Below are 18,262 nucleotides of genomic sequence, written 5' to 3' on the forward strand. Positions count from 1 at the left end.
GCAACCTCGAGTCAGGGGGAGGGGGAGGGGATACACCGCTCTACAGTAATTTGAAAGTGATTGCAGTACCAGTTTTGGCCACAATCTTAGGAGCCGTATGCCGTGTGTTGGCTCGTTATGCCACTGAATATAATTGTCTAAACTCCTTATCAAAATTACATATTTACAACAAATTTGACACATATATATGGGCACACTTTGAGTACTACTAATAAAAGTGGTGGAGATCAGGCAAGACTGTAAGAAGACTCAGGCAAAAAGGTGCAATACCTGTCAAAAAGCTTTGAAAACCATATATTTCCTATGTTAAATGGCCTGTATTGGCTGTAAATGGTCTTTTCCATCATATATGTCAGTGGTTAAATGCTTGCTAAATAAAACTTAATAACTTTTGATGCTTTTGTTCTTAAAGGCCTTAAAGGCCTTAACTGCTTGAACCCCGATAAATGCTGCTTGCAGCTTTAATTATTATTATTATTTTCCCCTAAAACGCATCGTGCAGCCCAAACCGTAAATGCTGGAGACTTGAAACTCAGCCAAATGGTAGTCCTCAATTTGGGGAGAACCTATCAAAGTATGACAACGATTGGCCAATAGGTGGCGCTACAGCAAGCAAAAGTATGAAATCAGCCATAACTCCTAGACCGTTTGTCATAGACTCAAGTATCTTATATCACTGTAATCCTTGGCTCAAGACGGACAAAATGTATATCTCCGATTTCATTTCCGCCTGGAAAAATTTTCCGCCATTTTGAATTTTGTCCAAAACCTACTTTTGCGAACTAGTCCCTGGTTTTTTGCCTGATCGGAACCAAAAAAGTGCATACATGTTCTCTGGAGTCTGGTTATCAATAATTATCGAAAAAAAGTTGAAATTTCGATCCACGGTTGCTAAGGGGCGTCAAAACGTTTGCAGGAGGCGGAGCTCATTTTACTAAAATGGCTATAACTCGTGAACGAAATGAGATATTTTCACCAAACTCGGTACACATGTGTAAGAGGTCAATCTGAGGTCACAGTAAAAAAATAGCGGCGATTGGCCACAAGGTGGCGCTATAACATGAAAAAAACATAAAACAGGCTATAACCACCTGACCGTTAGTCCGATTGACTTGAAAATTGGTATGCAGTGTCTTGGTCCAAGGTGTCATGTATGTCTATGAGGACATTGGTGTATCTCAAAAAACATGGCCGCCATCGGCCAATGAAGTTTGAGCACCTATTAGACAAGGTTAACGGTGGCTGATTGAAACAAAACTCAGTGGGCATGTTCGACTCATGGCCCTAGAGGTCTGTAAGAATTTTGAAAGAAATCGACCACTAGTTGGCGCTAACAAGGTTTACGCCCTCTGTAATCACGTGGTGTTGCACACATCAACACAATATGCATATCATTTGATAGATCTGCTCATGCTGAACAACTTTGCCTCAAGAGCCACTGCTGTCAATCAAACCGTTCATTAAATATTCGCAAACATGTTAAAAACCTACTTTTGCGAACTAGTCCCTGGTTTTTCGCCCGATCAGAACCAGACCAGTCTAGGGCAATTCTCTGGACTCTCTAGATCAATAATTATCGAAAAAAAGTTGAACTTTTGCATTTGAATGGCTGTAATAGGGTCATTTAGAAAATGGGCGTGGCAAAATACACTAAAAAGCCTATAAATCCTTAATAAAAACTCAGAACTTCACAAAAATTGATGAGCATTTGTGACATAACATGCTAAAGAAGCATGGACATTTTTATGGAGATCGGACCATAGGTGGCGCTATAACTGTTAAAAAGCTTTAAAACCATATATTTCCCATGGTAAACTACCTGTATTGGCTGTAAATGGTCTTTTCCGTCTATTATGTCATGCTTGCTAAATAAAACGTAATAACTTTTGATGCGTTTGTGCTTAAAGGCCTTAATTGCTTGAACCCCGCTAAATGCTGCTTGCAGCTTTAATTATTAGGGGTTCAAGCACGAAGTGCTGAAACCCTATTGTAATTGTCCTGATTTTTATTATTATTATTTTTCCGCCATAAAACGCATCGTGCAGCCCAAACCGTAAGACCTAGAGACTTGAAACTTTGCCAGATGGTAGTACTATTGCTCGCTACTCAGATACACGGACTCAGCCCAATCGGCCCATAGGTGGCGCTATAGCAACCAAAAGCGCGAAACAGCTCATAACTCCTAGACCTTATGTCGTAGACTCAAGTGTCTTATATCATTGGAAAGCTGGACGCCTGACGAACAAAACGTATATCTCCGATTTCATTTCCGTCATGATAGATTTTCCGCCATTTTGAATTTTGTCAAAAACCTACTTTTGCGAACTAGTCCCTGGTTTTTTGCCCGATCGGAACCAAACCAGTGCAGAATTGTTCTCTGGAGTCTGAAGATCAATAATTATCGAAAAAAAGTCGAAATTCCGATTCTTGGTCGCTAGGGGGTGATAAATTAATGTTGTGGGAGGAGCCTATTTTACTAAAATGGCTATAACTCGAGAAGTAAATGAGATATCTTCACCAAACTTGGTACACATGTGTAAGAGGTCAATCTGAGGTCACGGTAAACAAATTTCGTCGATTGGCCACATGGTGGCGCTATAAAACAAAACAAAAACGTATAGACACCTGACCGTTTTTCCGAATGACTTGAAATTTGGTATGCAGTGTCTTGGCCCAAGGGGCCATGTATGTCTAAAAGGAATATGGCGTATCTAAAAAAACATGGCCGCCATTGGCCAATGAGGTTTGAGCACCGTTGACGAAGTCCGATCGGAGCGAAACTCGGTGGGCATGTTCGGCTCAAGCCCCTAGAGGTCTGTAAGAATTTTGAAAGAAATCGGCCACTAGTTGGCGCTAACGAGTTTTATGGCTCTGTAATCACGTGGTGTTACACTTATCATTACAAAATGCATATCAACTGATAGATCTGCTTATGCTGAACAACTTTGCCTCAAGAACCATTGCTGTCAATCAAACCGTTCATTAAATATTCATGAATATGTTAAAAACCTACTTTTGCAAACTAGTCCCTGGTTTTTCGCCCGATCGGAACCAGACCAGTCTAGAACAATTCTCTGGACTCTCTAGATCAATAATTATCGAAAAAAAGTTGAACTTTTTTTAATTTTGGTGGCTGTAATAGGGTAATTTATAAAAAGGGGCGTGGCAAAATACACTAAAAAGCCTATAAATCATAAATGAAAACTCAGAATTTGACAAAAATTGGTGCGCATATGTGACATAACATCATTAACAAGCGTACCAAATTTTATGGAGATCGGACCAAAGGTGGCGCTATAACTGTTAAAAAGCTTTAAAATCATATATTTCCTATGGTACATTGCCTGTATTGGCAGTAAATGGTCTTTTCCATCTACTATGTCAGTGGTTACATGCTTGCTTAATAACTCTTAATAACTTTTGATGCTTTTGTGCTTAAATGCCTTAAAGGCCTTAACTGCTTGAACCCCGATAAATGCTGCTTGCAGCTTTAATTATTATTATTATTATTATTATTTAGAGCTGCTGTACAGCCTAAACAATCTTATTTGCATTCATTTCCTATTATCACAGTAAAGCTGCTTTGAAACATTCTGTAATGTAAAAAGCACTATATAAATGAATGTGACTTGACTTGACTAGAGGTGACATTTTGTCTGCTGGAAATACATGCTTAGTTTTAATGCTATTTTAAGATGGGGTAGAATTAAATGAATGACAATACTCCGCATTTTGTTCGCAGACCCCCTCTGTCACCTCATGTACCCCCAGTTCGGGAACCACTGTTTTAGGATTTGTTGTCAGATCAGGGAATATCATCTCTGGCCCTCGAGGTCCACTTTCCAGGCTTTAGTTCCAACCCTAATGAAATACACCTGAACAAACAAATCAAAGTCTTCAGGATCACTAGAAAGTTGCGCGTAGGTGAGTTTAATTAAGTTTGGAAGTACACTCTGCAGGAAAGTGGATCTCGAGGGCCAGAGTTCAGAACCCCTGCTGTAGATGATAACCAGAACACCACTCAGTCTTAACACTGTAACATACTATTCTTCATTGTTTTATTATTTTGCATACTCTTTCATATACTATTTTATACATAGATATAGTATGCAGTGACGAGTGATCCATGCAAGTATTCCATCCATGTGCATGTGTGAGTGTTTAAGACTCAGTTTCTCTAATTTGAGTGTGTAATCATATTTTAATACTGTGCGTGCCTACAGAGATTTGCTATGGGTTTTTTTGTTGTTGTTTTAGTTTTTTTGATGGATCAGTAAAGTCTACACACTGTATCTCCAGTCTACTGTACATAGTTCCTGCTTAACACTTCAGTGGTCTAAACTCTACAGAGAAATTGCTTCTGAAGTTACCTGTCTCTCTGTGTGGGTTTAGCTCCAGCAGTGGCGCATTCAGCAGGAGGAGGCTGCGGAGTTGGAAGCTGCTCTTGCTGCTTATTGGCACAAAGAGGAAGAGAAGACATTGAGGAAAGAACAACAGAGAGAAAAAACTAGAAGAGCTCAACTGACCCAGCAGGTACATTTTAATGAAAACTTAAATGACAGGACATGTGATGTCATCATTATTTAAAGTCAGCATGAAAACCAAACTATTTCCATAATGTGATGTAATTTGAATAAAAACAGAATTATTGAATACAATTTGTATGGGCCATTTTCATTAATTTTCATTTTTATTAACACTTGTAAGTCATTATTACATTCATACATAAGTCATTTATCAGAGCACTCTGAAAAACTCAGTGTAGTAAAATACTTAGGGGAACCCCAAGGCTCTGTCCTCAGCCCATTAGCTTGATAAATGTAATGTGAATGTAAATGTGTGTGTGTGTTCCTGCTTCCCTTTACTTCCTGCAGAGCTGTGTTTTGTTCCTGATTAATGACGTTTATGAGAAAGAAATAGATTATACCGATCTTCGTACTTTCTCCATTCACACAACACATAAATTCATCTCTAAATGTCTACATAATTTTTAATCTAAAACTACATATGTCTGAAGTCTGTACATTTTTGTTTTTGGCTTATGGTTCAGCCAAAAAAAATCTAGTTTAATACAAATCACATGGCTTTTCTTTCTTTCTTTCTCAGATAAATAGGTTCCATTCAGAGAAGCAGAGGAGAAGAAATGAGCAGAGAAAGAGGGATATGAAGAGGCTTGCAGAACTGAGAAGAGAGATAGAAGAACAGATGCAGAGAGATAAAGAAAGGTAAAGTACTTTGGTTGGAGAAACAATTAGACAAAAAAGGCCAAATAACCAGCAAACCTTTAGTACCAGCCTTGCAGCTACAGATACTGTAGACCAGACAAACTATTATCATGAATCATATTGTAAGAACAAAGATTTTATACATTTCCACCAAATATACTATCTGCATTCCTTTCAAAATCTTAGTATAATTAATGCATGTTTTAACATATTTGTTTTAACAAGTTATTATGTAATAATACTGTTTATAGTATTATGTCAAATAAAAAAATGAATTGCATTCTTCATTGTTTATTCAGTGAAAGAGTGGATTTTTTTATTTTTATTATCTTAAATATACATATTCTTTTTTAAACTGTATTTTACTTTTTGCTTTCAATATTTTGAATCTACTAGGAAACTTTGTTGTTTATATAATGATTATGATTCCTCTAATTAAAAAAAATTAAATAAATGTAAGCCTTTTCAGAGCATACTGTAATACTGAAATACTGTACGCAGAATATTGTCAAAATGCTGACAAATGTACAGTAATCAGAATGTTATCATATAATTGTTTCAGCTGTATCATTGGTTGGATATGTTGTGTAGGGTGAAGTTCAGGAAAGAACTGTTACAGCAGAAGCTGCAAATGCATGAAATTAAAGAAAAACTAAAAAGGAAGGATGATAAGGAGAGAGAGGAGAGACTACAAGCTTTATGCAACCAGGTACACGCACATACAGTTTGCACATGCATTTTACACATGCAAATTCCCAGACACTCTTAAAACTCTAATCTAATCTAATGATTTGTATCAGGGCCTAAGCCTATGTTAGAGCATCATTTTTGTGAAGCCGTGACAAATCGTTGTGCGTATTTGTTTGGTTTACAGGTCTCTAAAGTAGCTGAGGCCAATCCAGAGAGGATGATGGGGAACACAGAGGCATGGAGAGTACGTCAACTTCCAGAAGAAGTTTTTGCTTTGCAAAAACCACTGTACCCGCTAAATACATACACAGATAAACAGGTAGCACATGCACACAACACACACAGCACATACTGTAGATACCTATCGCACCATTCACCTCCCAAACACACATGAAGCCTTTTATTACACTGAGACCAATAATCCAACCAACCTTTGTGTTGAACCAGAAAAAGAATCATGCACATGAAATATAGGCTATTTCAAGAAACATTAGTTGTTAACCTATAATTTATATTTCATATGTTAAATAAATTAAATAAATCATAAATAAATCATACATTAAATACATTATTTTTATTCACCTTTTTCCTAACAAGCCTACTGCGTTTTAGATTATAGGTGGCACTTCCGGTTTGGGGAAGTTCCACTCAAAAAGACTGAAACAAATCATTTCAAATCATACGGTTAATCCAAATAATCCATATCCGTCCATTTGTCTGAATGAGCTGCAAAACTTTAAGAGAATAAAATAACACTTGGTATTTTAAAGTGACGTGGTATGACAAGAATATATATGGCAAGAGCTCTTTTCAGTTGCTGCATTCTATTCCTCCTGATTATTTCCTTTTTTCCTTTTGTATTCTGCTGTAACAGTATGAAAAACATATACTGCACATTTGTGGTCTGCTCTCCCGATTTAATTTACAATATATCCCATTAGTAATTCACTGGAATGCACATGTGAGTCGTGGTCACTTCAAAATACAGTAAATTCCTTATTATGAATTTTATTTTTTATTTTTTTAGAATGTATTAAGTATATCCATCAGACTTTTGGTGGTGTGTGATACAGAATGGTAGCATAAGACAGCTCTGATATCGGCCAAATATAATCCCCGAAATCCAAGTACATTAGAAATTGAAAAGGGGACACTAGCGAAGTCGGCTCAAGGGAAGTTGGTGACATTAAGGAAGACGGGGGCTCGACGGCTGCGCTCAGCTCCATTCACAAAGAGGTCGCATGGGCTTTATTTTAACAATCTAAGCACATGGTCTAAGCACATGGTCTAAAGCGCAAGGCGCAAGTGCACTTAGGGCCCTATCATAAACCCGGCGCAATGCAGCGGCAGGCGCGACGCAAGTGTTTTTTGTTAGCTTCAGTTATCATTCCCGACGCAGTTATCATTTTCATGTCCAGCGCCACGTTGTTTAAATAGCAAATGCATTTGCGCCAATTTGTGCGCCCATGAGCGCGCTGGTCTGAAAACGAGGTGTGTTCAAGCGCGTTCAGGCGCATTGCAGGCGTTGCTATTTTGAGGCAACTGAAATAGACTGCGCCATTGACCAACAAAAACCGGGTCTAAAGTCAATGGCGCAGTATTTTATTTTTATTTAAAGAGCACGTTAGTAATGTGCGCCTATAGGCGGGTCCACAACGCACGTACAATCTGCTTATTACACAAACAGTTACACAGTTACAATGTGGTGTCCCGTAGATGGTCTGCTTGTGCCCTTTAACCTCGTGCACAAGCAGATCCATTTGCGCTCTGGAGACACGTTCAGTTTTTCCGCTTGCAAATTCCGTCATGTTGCAACAGTTAATGAGTAAAATGATACAGCCTTTAGTTGAGTCTGTTCCATGTTCGGTATTGTTTATGTGAATGTCATATTGCTATATCTATCTCCTAGTGTTTTCTCTTTGTTTAATAAATGAGTATTCTTTGTGTGTGTGTGTCTCACAGTTACTCCTATAATTTGCGCAAAGCGTCACGAGGTGTAGGATAAATGTAGATAGTGGAATGGTGGACTATTTTACTTTTCACTTTAATTTCACAATTTCATTTTTCAATGTAATTATTTATTATATAGTTAACAAATACAAACTTTGATGTCTATGTCTAATCAGTTAAGAACAAATGTGCTGAAATTTAGATACGTGTCTAGTTCAGTCGTGAAACTCCAGAGGGCGCAGGCTGATAGGTCCTTTACATGCAATCTGCAAGCAGTCACATCATTACCGCATGGCACAAGATGATTGGCCTCTGCTGATCTCACAGGCAGTCCTTTATTTACTGCTCAACATTTCAATAGTCTGGTTCAGTGTTTGTTGTTCAGGGTAGATCTGCAGCGGTAGTGCTTCTGACTGTCATGTACATGGGACATTATGTTTCTGCCAATAATAATGGTTAACCTGTGACGTTTTGGGACTCTGGCCTTTACAAAGTTATTGGCCAAGGCCAAACTGTGAAACAGCTTTTTTTCCAGACTTGTTTCATTACATGGAGGTTTAATATCACATCCTGTAAACATAAAACTGAGATAAGTTACTGACTTTAACCTTGGTCATGTCAAAGCAGATCAACCGGTCAACAGCAAATCCTGTAACAAAAAAACATTTAACTATTAAAAGAATTCTATTTATATTACTTCCCTGACTTTTGCTTGAGCATCTCACTTGGAAGGCTTGATCATGGTGACTTATATGGATTTGCAATGAATCAATAATTCTATGAATAATTGAAAGACGCTCTTATCTTTTTTCTTCTTATTTTGTCTGTCTTTCAGATTGTGTCTGATCCCAGAGTTCGTATTGAACAGGCGCTCAGAACTGCTGGTCTCCATAACACCCCTTATGCAAAACTGATTCTGTCTGAGATCCAACCTCCAAAACCACCCAGACGAGACATGGAATCCACTGCCTTCAAAACCTGAACATTAAATAAATAAATATATTCATCTTTTCACATATAACACATATATGTCTACCTAAAACTGGGCGATTAATCATTTTAAAATACTAAAAAAACATATGTTCCACATGTTGGTGACTTTTTGAGCTATGTCATATTTTAATTTTTAATGATTTTCAACCCTCTCTGACCCTTAGAATTAATTTCAAGTACATATTCCCACTGGACACTTTATTCCAGTAATATATTTATTTATCCCAGGTATATATATATATATATATATATATATATATATATATATATATATATATATATATATATATATATATATATATGCATGCCTGCAGTTATTAAAGTAAATATATAAGTAAATATATTGGAATTTTACAATGACATAGACCTTTAAAAAAGGTATTGCCTGTATCACTGCAATTTAACTAGTCGAGCGTTAACGTTAATCCTGTCAGATCGTCCATCCATTGACTGAGCGTGTACGGGTCAGCCAATCTGGGATGTCCGTTAAAATAAAATTTTGCAAATAACAATCGTGGTCCTGGACAGTGAGTGACCTTGCACATTAAGATAAAATCGCATTTTCTCCAGTCATTATTAAAAACAAGCTAACAAAACTTGCAAACTAACGTTTGTGAAGCGGCCAAGAGGGATCATTCTGCCACCACCTAAGCTCCGCCCACGCAAAAAACGACATGTTTACCAACTGAAAAGGGGTCTATAAAGCTCTCAGATTTCATTAAAAAGATCTTCAGTGTGTTTAGAAGATTAACAAAAATCTTAAGGGTTTGGAACAACATGAGGGTAATTAATTAATAGAATTTTCATTTTGTGGTAAACTAACCCTGTAAGATAAAATTATTTGTAAACACTGCCCCTGCAATGCTTCTGAAAAGGAGAATGCAAAGAAAATATTCATCAAGTTGTGCCAAGCTCCTGAGTGCTGTAATAAAAATCTAAGGGTGCTTCAACTTTAGTTTAGACTTATGCAGTTTGTTATTCCCGTTTTTTTCTTCTTTTCTGAAAAGTGATTTTGGTTTTCAGTGGCATTGCATTTTTTTTACTTCACAAAAACCAGCTGTTTACAGTTTTTCTCAATTGCTTAGACATAATTCTTGGAACAACTCACCATTTTCTTTAATCCTCACACACAGTTTTAAAAACTCACACCCAACGGTACAAACAGCTAACTTCTAAATCCCAATTCAAGCGTTTCCCTCAGACAATACACACAAAATGTTGAAAACATGACTGTTTGTCACACATTGGATGGATTAATTCAAAATACTGTTACCAAATGCTTTACAATAGGTTTTCAGATAAATAATTTGGAACTTTGTGAAATCACAGCACTGACTGATAACTCTTTCAGGGACAACCCTGTCAAAATAAATGCAAAAAAGTACTATAATAAATACCTCTTACATAAGTGAATAAAGCAGTACTCCTGTACATGCTGTTTTGGACCTTTGAAACGTCACATTGACAAAACATGTAAGGAAGAGCCCATGCACAGTAAAATACTTACATTTTAAAAAGTTTTATTTCCAAATGCAGCAAATGTAAAGGCTACTCAGCAACAGCATCATCATCTCTCCTCAGGTCTGGGTCAACCTCTGACTCTTCTGGCAAAATCAAACAATTGCCTCAAAACCATTTTATCTGTGCTCAAAATCAAACAATGCTTTCAGAACATACACATGAGTCAATATTATAAACACTACAGATAATGATCACATTAGACAATACATCAAAACATGGAGAACACAGAATCCAAAGCATGCAGTTACAGAAAAAAAGTATATTGTAACAAAGTAAACAAATTTTGCAATTACATAAAAAAGTATAGTAATGACAACTTACAATAGTAAGGTAACTAAATTATATACTGTATGCACTGCAAGTATTGTTCTGAATATTGTATAGTAGGCCTATTGAATGTCTGTATATTCACCACTTGCATACTGTGAAAATACAGTGACCCAACTGCAAAAGCCAAAAAGGTAACAGTAAAAAAACTCTAAATGAAAAGTATGTTACAGTCACTCAGAAGAGTTGTGCAATTTCAAAATGTCAGTGAGAGAGATTTTATTCTGCTTCAGGATAATGTCTTCATGTCTTCATGTTGGGTCTGGCCGGATGACTTTGTCCACATCACAGACAATATCATCTCTGCAGGCAAAGGGAAAAACCCTAAAGCCAGACAACATTCTCCACACCTTGCTCTTTCTCGTCCTCCTCCTCTTCCTGCATGTTCACCTCCTCCTCTTTTTACTCTTCCTCCTCTCCCTTGTTTCCATCCATTGTTGGTATCAACATTCAGTGCAACATTTTGAGTCAGTACTGAGCTCTGAACTGACTTGTATTATGTACAGTTGGTTTGGTCAAATCATATAAGTGTGAACAATTTTGAGTCGTTGTGTGTAAATGATGACAACTGTGTGGTAGTTGTGTCTAAAGTTAGAAAAGCGAAATCATAATCAACCACCCCTTTATTACTCGCCAAGAGTGGTTCCTCTTTCAGCAGTTTCACCCTGGAGATAGAGCCTGTCAGTATACATCTAGGAGCCAGTTTACAAGTAGTCACCTTTATTTTTATAGCGCTTTATACAATAGAAAATGTTTCAGAGCAGCTTCACAATAATAAACAGGACAGGAACAGATTTAATGATATGGATCAGCTGTAAAGCAGCTGTAGCAAGAGATTAGTGTCAATATTCAGCTCAGTACAGTTCAGTGATAATTATTCATTAATCCACCTCTCCTCGACCCCTCCATAACAGAGAGATTATGAACCACAGCACTGTTTAAAGAGCCGCATGAGGTTTATGAGCAAAGACTCTTAACCATTATAAACTTCTAGAGACAAAGAATTTCCTCTAGCGACACGAATATGCATCTCCAGCATAATCAGTTGCTTTGAGTTTTCCATATTATCAGTATCAAGTGTTACTAAAGTAAAAACCCACATGAACTTCACATAATTTATTTAGCTTATTTTTACAATATAAGTTTACCACACATGCCGATAAGTTTACCACACATATAATTTAAATCATATAGTAGATTTACAAGTTATAATACACACAAATTACTTACAACATTAAGAGTAGTGTGTGTTCATTTGATTTAAATGTTAGGAAGTCAGCTGAGGATGGTTTGAGAATGTGAATGTTGCCTTTAAATAACACAAACACTATAAACAGTATTATTTACACTGTAGATATTAATTACATATTTTTATGAGATGAGTCCGAGACGTTTCTTGATGAAATGAACCACAAGGCGCTGCGGTCTCTGCTGATATTCCAGAAGAGCATCATGAGGTGTTGAAATCTGATCTCCCTCAAACCTGTTCAGCAGAGTCACACACACCACTGCAGCTGCAAAAATATCATGCCATTAACCACTTTGAAGTAGATTTAAGGTAATTCAATGCTGCATAAAGTGAGGCATACAAAGCAGTACTTAAACCCTGGATTATGAGCTTTACATAAGGGTTAGTTCAAGCAAAGATAAAGTTCTGTTATAAGATCTTCAGAATGTCCAAGACTGACATACACAATCAAAAGTAAGGTGGTATTCACTTAAAACCTTTGCCTTTTCAAAAGCTCTCAAATCATACTTGCAAAGCTCAAAAATGTCTAAAGCTGCATGTTTTTCAAACTTGGTCGAAAAGCACTGATGTGAACCCGGGAGTGATGTGCTTAAAGCAGCAGTGCGCCTGAAGGGCCACCATCCTGAAAAGTTTAGCTCCAACTTCCAGATCATTTTTTACGTTTTTATAATGTTATTTTTAGAGCTTGACAATACAAATAACCAACCACTTTCCTAGAATGGAGAAAAGCAACTCGGACATTCTAATTTAAATCTAATTTTGTATTTCATTTCATTTGATTTATTGAGTGTCTTTTCGAAAGCATGCCAAAAAAGGTAGCCAATATTCTAAATTAAATTTTTTGCATACAAGACCATATCTAACAATAGAGGCAGCACAGCTTTTTATGCATTCTATGGTCTTTTCCTCGTATCACATATTACTTCACTAGTCACAAGCAAGCACAACAATTTTAAAAATCTATTTGAATCCCTTTACAAACAGACATATAAAACGCTTGATCGGAGGACTGTTAGTTTTAATCGTTGCAATATAAGTTCAAAAATAAAATCTGTAGCCTATTAAACATTTTGCTGATGCTTGCTTGATTTGTTAGATTTGAAATGGACGTTAAGCCAGTTTATAATACAGAAGGATAATATAGTGGCAGCGCAGCAACTACTAGAAGAGACTGTGTTCAACAATTTACATTGTGGCGATCAGTCTTTTCAGTTAAAGCCATTCATTATTGGAACACTTTAACAACTGAGTTGAGGGATAGTAGAAATTATTCAACATTTAAATATAAATTAAAGATATGGCTGAAAGCAAATCAAACTTGTACATAAATCATATTTTTTTTATATTCTTCCATTATTATCTTTAGTATTATCTTTAGTAGGATATTAGTATTTTATTTGATATACTGTTTTAAGGTTTGTTAAATTTTGTGTTTTTTTATCATTACTTAATCATGGAGAAGGTTTTTCTTGGTTTTAATATATAGACATATATTTGATCAATTGTGGATAATTGTGATTTTTTTATTTACATTTTTTTATTTTTTATTTTAGGTTGCCATTTTAAAATTGAAAAAAGTTAGCCTGTGTCTGGCTTATTTAAAGTGTCTGACTGTTGATTGATGAGCACTGTCCCTATTCAAATAATTGATACGATTTGATTTGAGAGTGAAAAAAAACCCTGTAAAATTCATACAAATTTAATTATAAAAAAGATTGTAGCTTTTCAAGTCAAGTTTATTCTTATAGTGCTTAATGCAATTTAAATATTTCCAAAAAACTTAAGTTTCAAAAACAAATCAGCTCTACAGAGGACAATACAGTGTCAGTGAATTAAGTGCTGCAGTAGTTTCAATTATAGTCCCTTCGATACTTTATACTGAAGATTATTTTTGTTTATCCCCCTAATAGGCAGCCCAAAGGCAACAGACAAAGGCAGTTCTCCTTTTCTACATTTTTGTAAAAAAGAAAAAAGAACAAAGAAACAACATGCAATTTTTAACATGCAATGATAATTCCTATATGTCAATTTATATATCAGCCTTAAGGGGCTTATGGTGGCCCCTTAAAAAAAATTAGGTCCATACCTGCCTACTCTGGCACTCTGTGTTATAGTAGTGATGATGACAACAGATGTACCTTTAAGATTGCAGACACGACACATGGCAGCAAAGACAGTGGATTCCATTTCAATGTTCCTGACGCCTGCCTCATTGGCTTTCCTCAGATATTCGAATTTTTCTTCAGTGGAAAATGAGCACAGGGCCCCATCCAGTCGCCCCTGACCTACAACAGGAAAATGAGATTTGGTATGTCACTATATGAAAAGAAATATCCTTTAAGTGTGCTGTCTTCAAAAGCACATTAAGATATAGATCCATAGATCACAAGCTCTGTTTTTGAATGCTTGTGTGTGAGAGGCAATGCTGTATTGTAAATACAGTCACGGTTAAAGCAGTTGTTAGGCAAGTCTGATATTTAAACTACGGTTATGGGTGGGTTATGACACACACAGAATAGCTGGTGAACAGATTTGACATAACTACAGTATACTTTACTATATTTTATACAACTATTGTATATTTTAGCATGGCTAGAACACTGTATTGACAAATCAACATCCAGGTTCAATCAGTTTGATTCAATCAGTTCAATCAAACAATCAGTTTTTTTTGTATTTGATTTTTACATTTTTACATGTAGGCCTATTTGGCAGACTCTTTTATCCAAAGCAACTTACATTGCATTCAGTACATTTAATGAGTTAAAGCATTTACTGGGAATCAAACCTAGGATCATGGCATCACTAATAACATGCTCTACTGTTTAAGCTACAGGACCCAACCCTGTATGGGCTACTAAATAAAACAAAGTACAAAAACATTGCAGTACCTTCATAGAAGTCATGTGTGCACATTGTGTTTCCAATAACAGTAGGAATATCTGGAAGCTCTGAGGAATACTGCAGGAGCTCTTGGGCTACATCTTCATCTAGCTCTGTGCTCCTGATGATAACCTTTCCCAAAACCACCTGCTCAAACTGGGGCCTGAAGAAAGAGTCCACAGCTTTATCTGTGATCACTACGGTCCCTGCAGCCAGACCTGTGTGTTCAAACAAACGGCAAAGAATTACTAGAAAGTAGAAAACCCATATACTTCATGTCCCCCTCCATCCAGCAGTTTTAAATTTCATATGTAATGCTTCAGAAGTTAAAACCACTTCCTCAGGCTGATGTATTTGTGCTTCATAACTCAATGATACAATAGAGCAGGAAGTGCTCACCAACTCCGCCTGACGTGCCAATGCGAAAGATGATGACATCACGACAACGAGCATGATAGAGCATTTTAATGAGCTCATGCAGCATGATGGAGATGGAGGGAACGCCCATGCCATGCTGTCAGAGACAAAACGGAGGAGAATACATCAATTATGATGCAAGTGAAAAAGAAGTAATGCTAGCCCACTACAGATTATGATTAATGATGATTGATGCTAATGATTACACGTTTCATCCAATCATTCATTGTTGCAAATATATATATATATATATATATATATATATATAGAGAGAGAGAGAGAGAGAGAGAGAGAGATCATTAACTCAGTATTCACTGGCTTTGAGATAAAGGTCAACTACCACTGGATAATATTTATCCTGGATTCAGAGAAATACTCCTACAGTACATTAACCTACATCACATGATCTTCATTTTTTTTTTATTTTTTTTTTTTTATCAATTTACAGGTATGAATAAACTCTCATTCAAATACAAGCCTCATCAGGATTTCAGACACTCACGCTAATGGACAGCACAGGTCCCACTTTATACATGGAATATCGATCCGTTCCCTCACAGATATCTCTGATGTCTGCAATGTTTCCTGGCAGCTCCAGCTGCTCATGGATGAACTGGGCAAAAGATCTCATCCGATTAGGACTTCCGCCAACACAAACAAACTACAGGAGAGATAACAGACAAAACATAGCAAAGTGAATCACTTTCCAACCAAAAGTAACATTAAACTATCTGATGTTGCTTTTGTTTTGTTCTGTAGACTTCAAGGTTTTAAATTTTTTTTGTCCCTTTCAAGAATTGCCCTTTACATGTAGCTCAAGAAGTCTTAATCACAAAATTCAGATGTATTATTTCAGCTATTCTAAAATCTTGGTTTAATGGAGTAGAAAATAAACGATCTAATTTATATTTGCGCCATGCAGTCCCCTTTTTGGAAAAATACCCTTCTGTTATATGTCAGCAATCCTTTAAATTACCCTCCCTGCTCCTCAGAAGGTGTATTTACTTTCTGTAATATATTTAATGGTAACAGACTACGTACATTTCAGGATATTCTAGCAGGATTTTTTATTTCTTACCCTATAATTTGTTTACAACTGTTTTAATTGAATTGAACTGTTTTAAGTCTCACTGGATTATTGAAAAATAAGCCACACCCTGATAATGATGCTAAATGAAAGTAGTCTCAGGCAACTGATTTTCTGACATAACTGTCCTAACAAAATAATTCTGGCTCAAATATTTATTTATTTATTTATTATTTTATTATCCAAATAAGAAATGAAAATATTGCACAATCAGCTGGAGATTATCACAAAATAAACCCCTTTGGGGTTTATACAAGAGGATTTTGATTTCGTGATAATGACAGGCTGACCATACTGTGCATCAACCCTTGTAAATAGATAATAATTTTCATCAATCATCCTCTATACAGTCCTAAAGACTATCTTTCTTCAAGATTATTGCATTTAATTTCACCTTAAATGTGCTGTCTAAGGTTAGGTCTAAATTTGAAAATGCCATTATCATTTCAAAACTCTCTCCATCCATACTAGCTCGTCCACACTGAAACACACCTCATAGACATGAGTTAGGCTTTTTACTTTCATAATGTTGTTAAAAATAAATGTTACTTTATTCAGTCAGGTGTGGTCAGGACTTCTATACACACTTCTGTACACACCTTCACATCCCCAAACATCTGGGGCAGGTCATGGGTCTTGGTGCCCAGGTTTAAGTGGTACAGGATGTCCTCTTCCATGCTGTCCAGGTGAGGGTTTTTCACATACTCCACCTGTCTGTGACACATCACATCTGTTATTGCTGTGGACTAAGAGAAGTTAGACTGTTAAACACAAATATTTCATATGTTTCATATAACTCATATGACATTCATGTGTGTAGATAGTGTAAAAAAAGTAAAAGCATGGGTAATGTGCTTTACTCAAAAAGTATCAATCTAATTAAAAAAACTGAGAAAAATTATTATTAAAAAATTAGTTAGAAATAGAATGAAGTCAAGGACCGAAGAGATTTTCTCATTATCTTTGCAAAGCAACAAGCACATTTTCTCAATATCCTGACTATTTAGACATCAGAACTGAACCGAACCCAGTATATCCAAAGACCCAAACAAGCCCACACATGAAGTCTTTACACATTCATCAACCAGAAATTGTCCAGTTACTTAGTTCATCTTCTCTGCTCTGTTAAAGATGTGTGCTTTCTGAGTAAATAAAAGTTATCTTACTGAATGTAACTGCTGTGTTCATTTCCAGTGCTGTTCATTAAAATAGGTGCCATGATTGCAGTTCTCGATAATCTGCAAGAGAGCGGTAAATATAAATTCATTATTTGTTCACAGATATATAGGAAAAAGAAACATGCAGAATTTAATCCATTTTTGTACCTGGCAGCAGTTGTATCTTTCAAGACAATCCTTTAATCCTTTTGATTTGTTCTAATGCTAACTTTTGCCCCTTTACTATGCAGACCTTTGTGTCATCAGGACCTCTGTAGACTAAAAATGTATCTGACTTAGACAGGCTCTTATAGAGAGCTCAGTATTCTCTGATTGGTTATAGAAGGAGGTGTAGCACCTGCTCCCTCTGTCTCCACATGGTTACTGATCTCCCTTGATATGTTAACAAATAGACTTATGCTCTACAGAGAGATGCAGGACTGCGCCAACATCAACACAGTTTAATAAACAGTCAAATGAAGTGTGTGCACGGTTTGATGTGCATGTGTATGTGTTTAGCTTATCTAAACACATCTTATATAACCTTATCTTGTGTCCAGCACTGATAGTAAGCTTTACTACTCCATCATCTGCTCCAACCCACCCATTAAAAATACAGTTGAATTTTTTTTGTTTTGTAAATAAAAATAATGCGTAGACACTGCGCATAGTTGTGCACATTGATAGATTTATATGGTGACTGCACCAGTGTTTGAATGATTATGTAACAATCAATAGAGCTAGCAAAACTAAATTTTTTTAA

At 36.3% G+C, this 18,262-nt stretch overlaps 2 protein-coding genes across 5 annotated transcripts in view; one reads left to right on the top strand and one right to left on the bottom strand.

The window, feature by feature from the left end:
- The window catches only part of LOC309502768 (coiled-coil domain-containing protein 148-like), a 142,792-nt gene extending 130,848 nt beyond the window's left edge, over positions 1–11,944 (top strand). For all 3 annotated transcript variants that reach the window (XM_082175295.1, XM_082175294.1, XM_082175296.1), the window contains 5 exons: positions 4,393–4,533; positions 5,107–5,225; positions 5,817–5,934; positions 6,100–6,234; positions 8,701–11,944. In XM_082175295.1, the coding sequence (XP_082031421.1) occupies positions 4,393–4,533; positions 5,107–5,225; positions 5,817–5,934; positions 6,100–6,234; positions 8,701–8,847 (660 nt within the window). In that variant the 3' untranslated portion in view covers positions 8,848–11,944. The remainder of the gene's footprint in view (positions 1–4,392; positions 4,534–5,106; positions 5,226–5,816; positions 5,935–6,099; positions 6,235–8,700) is intronic.
- Positions 11,808–17,827, bottom strand: upp2 (uridine phosphorylase 2). 2 transcript variants are annotated; one of them, XM_082175300.1, is made up of 8 exons: positions 17,668–17,827; positions 17,509–17,580; positions 16,942–17,056; positions 15,758–15,916; positions 15,238–15,352; positions 14,847–15,056; positions 14,094–14,240; positions 11,808–12,220 (listed from the first exon to the last, which is right to left on the bottom strand). In XM_082175300.1, exons 2-8 carry the CDS (start codon positions 17,559–17,561, stop codon positions 12,078–12,080), a joined length of 942 nt encoding a protein of 313 aa, XP_082031426.1. In that variant the 5' UTR covers positions 17,562–17,580; positions 17,668–17,827; the 3' UTR covers positions 11,808–12,077. The 2 variants fall into 2 exon arrangements, with proteins under 2 accessions (XP_082031426.1, XP_082031427.1); XM_082175301.1 differs by having other exon boundaries at positions 16,942–17,088; positions 17,668–17,797.
- Between the last annotated feature and the right edge of the window lie 435 nt (positions 17,828–18,262).

This window comes from Leuciscus leuciscus (assembly GCF_965113295.1).
Source record: "Leuciscus leuciscus genome assembly, chromosome: 7".
Taxonomy (NCBI): Eukaryota; Metazoa; Chordata; class Actinopteri; order Cypriniformes; family Leuciscidae; genus Leuciscus; species Leuciscus leuciscus.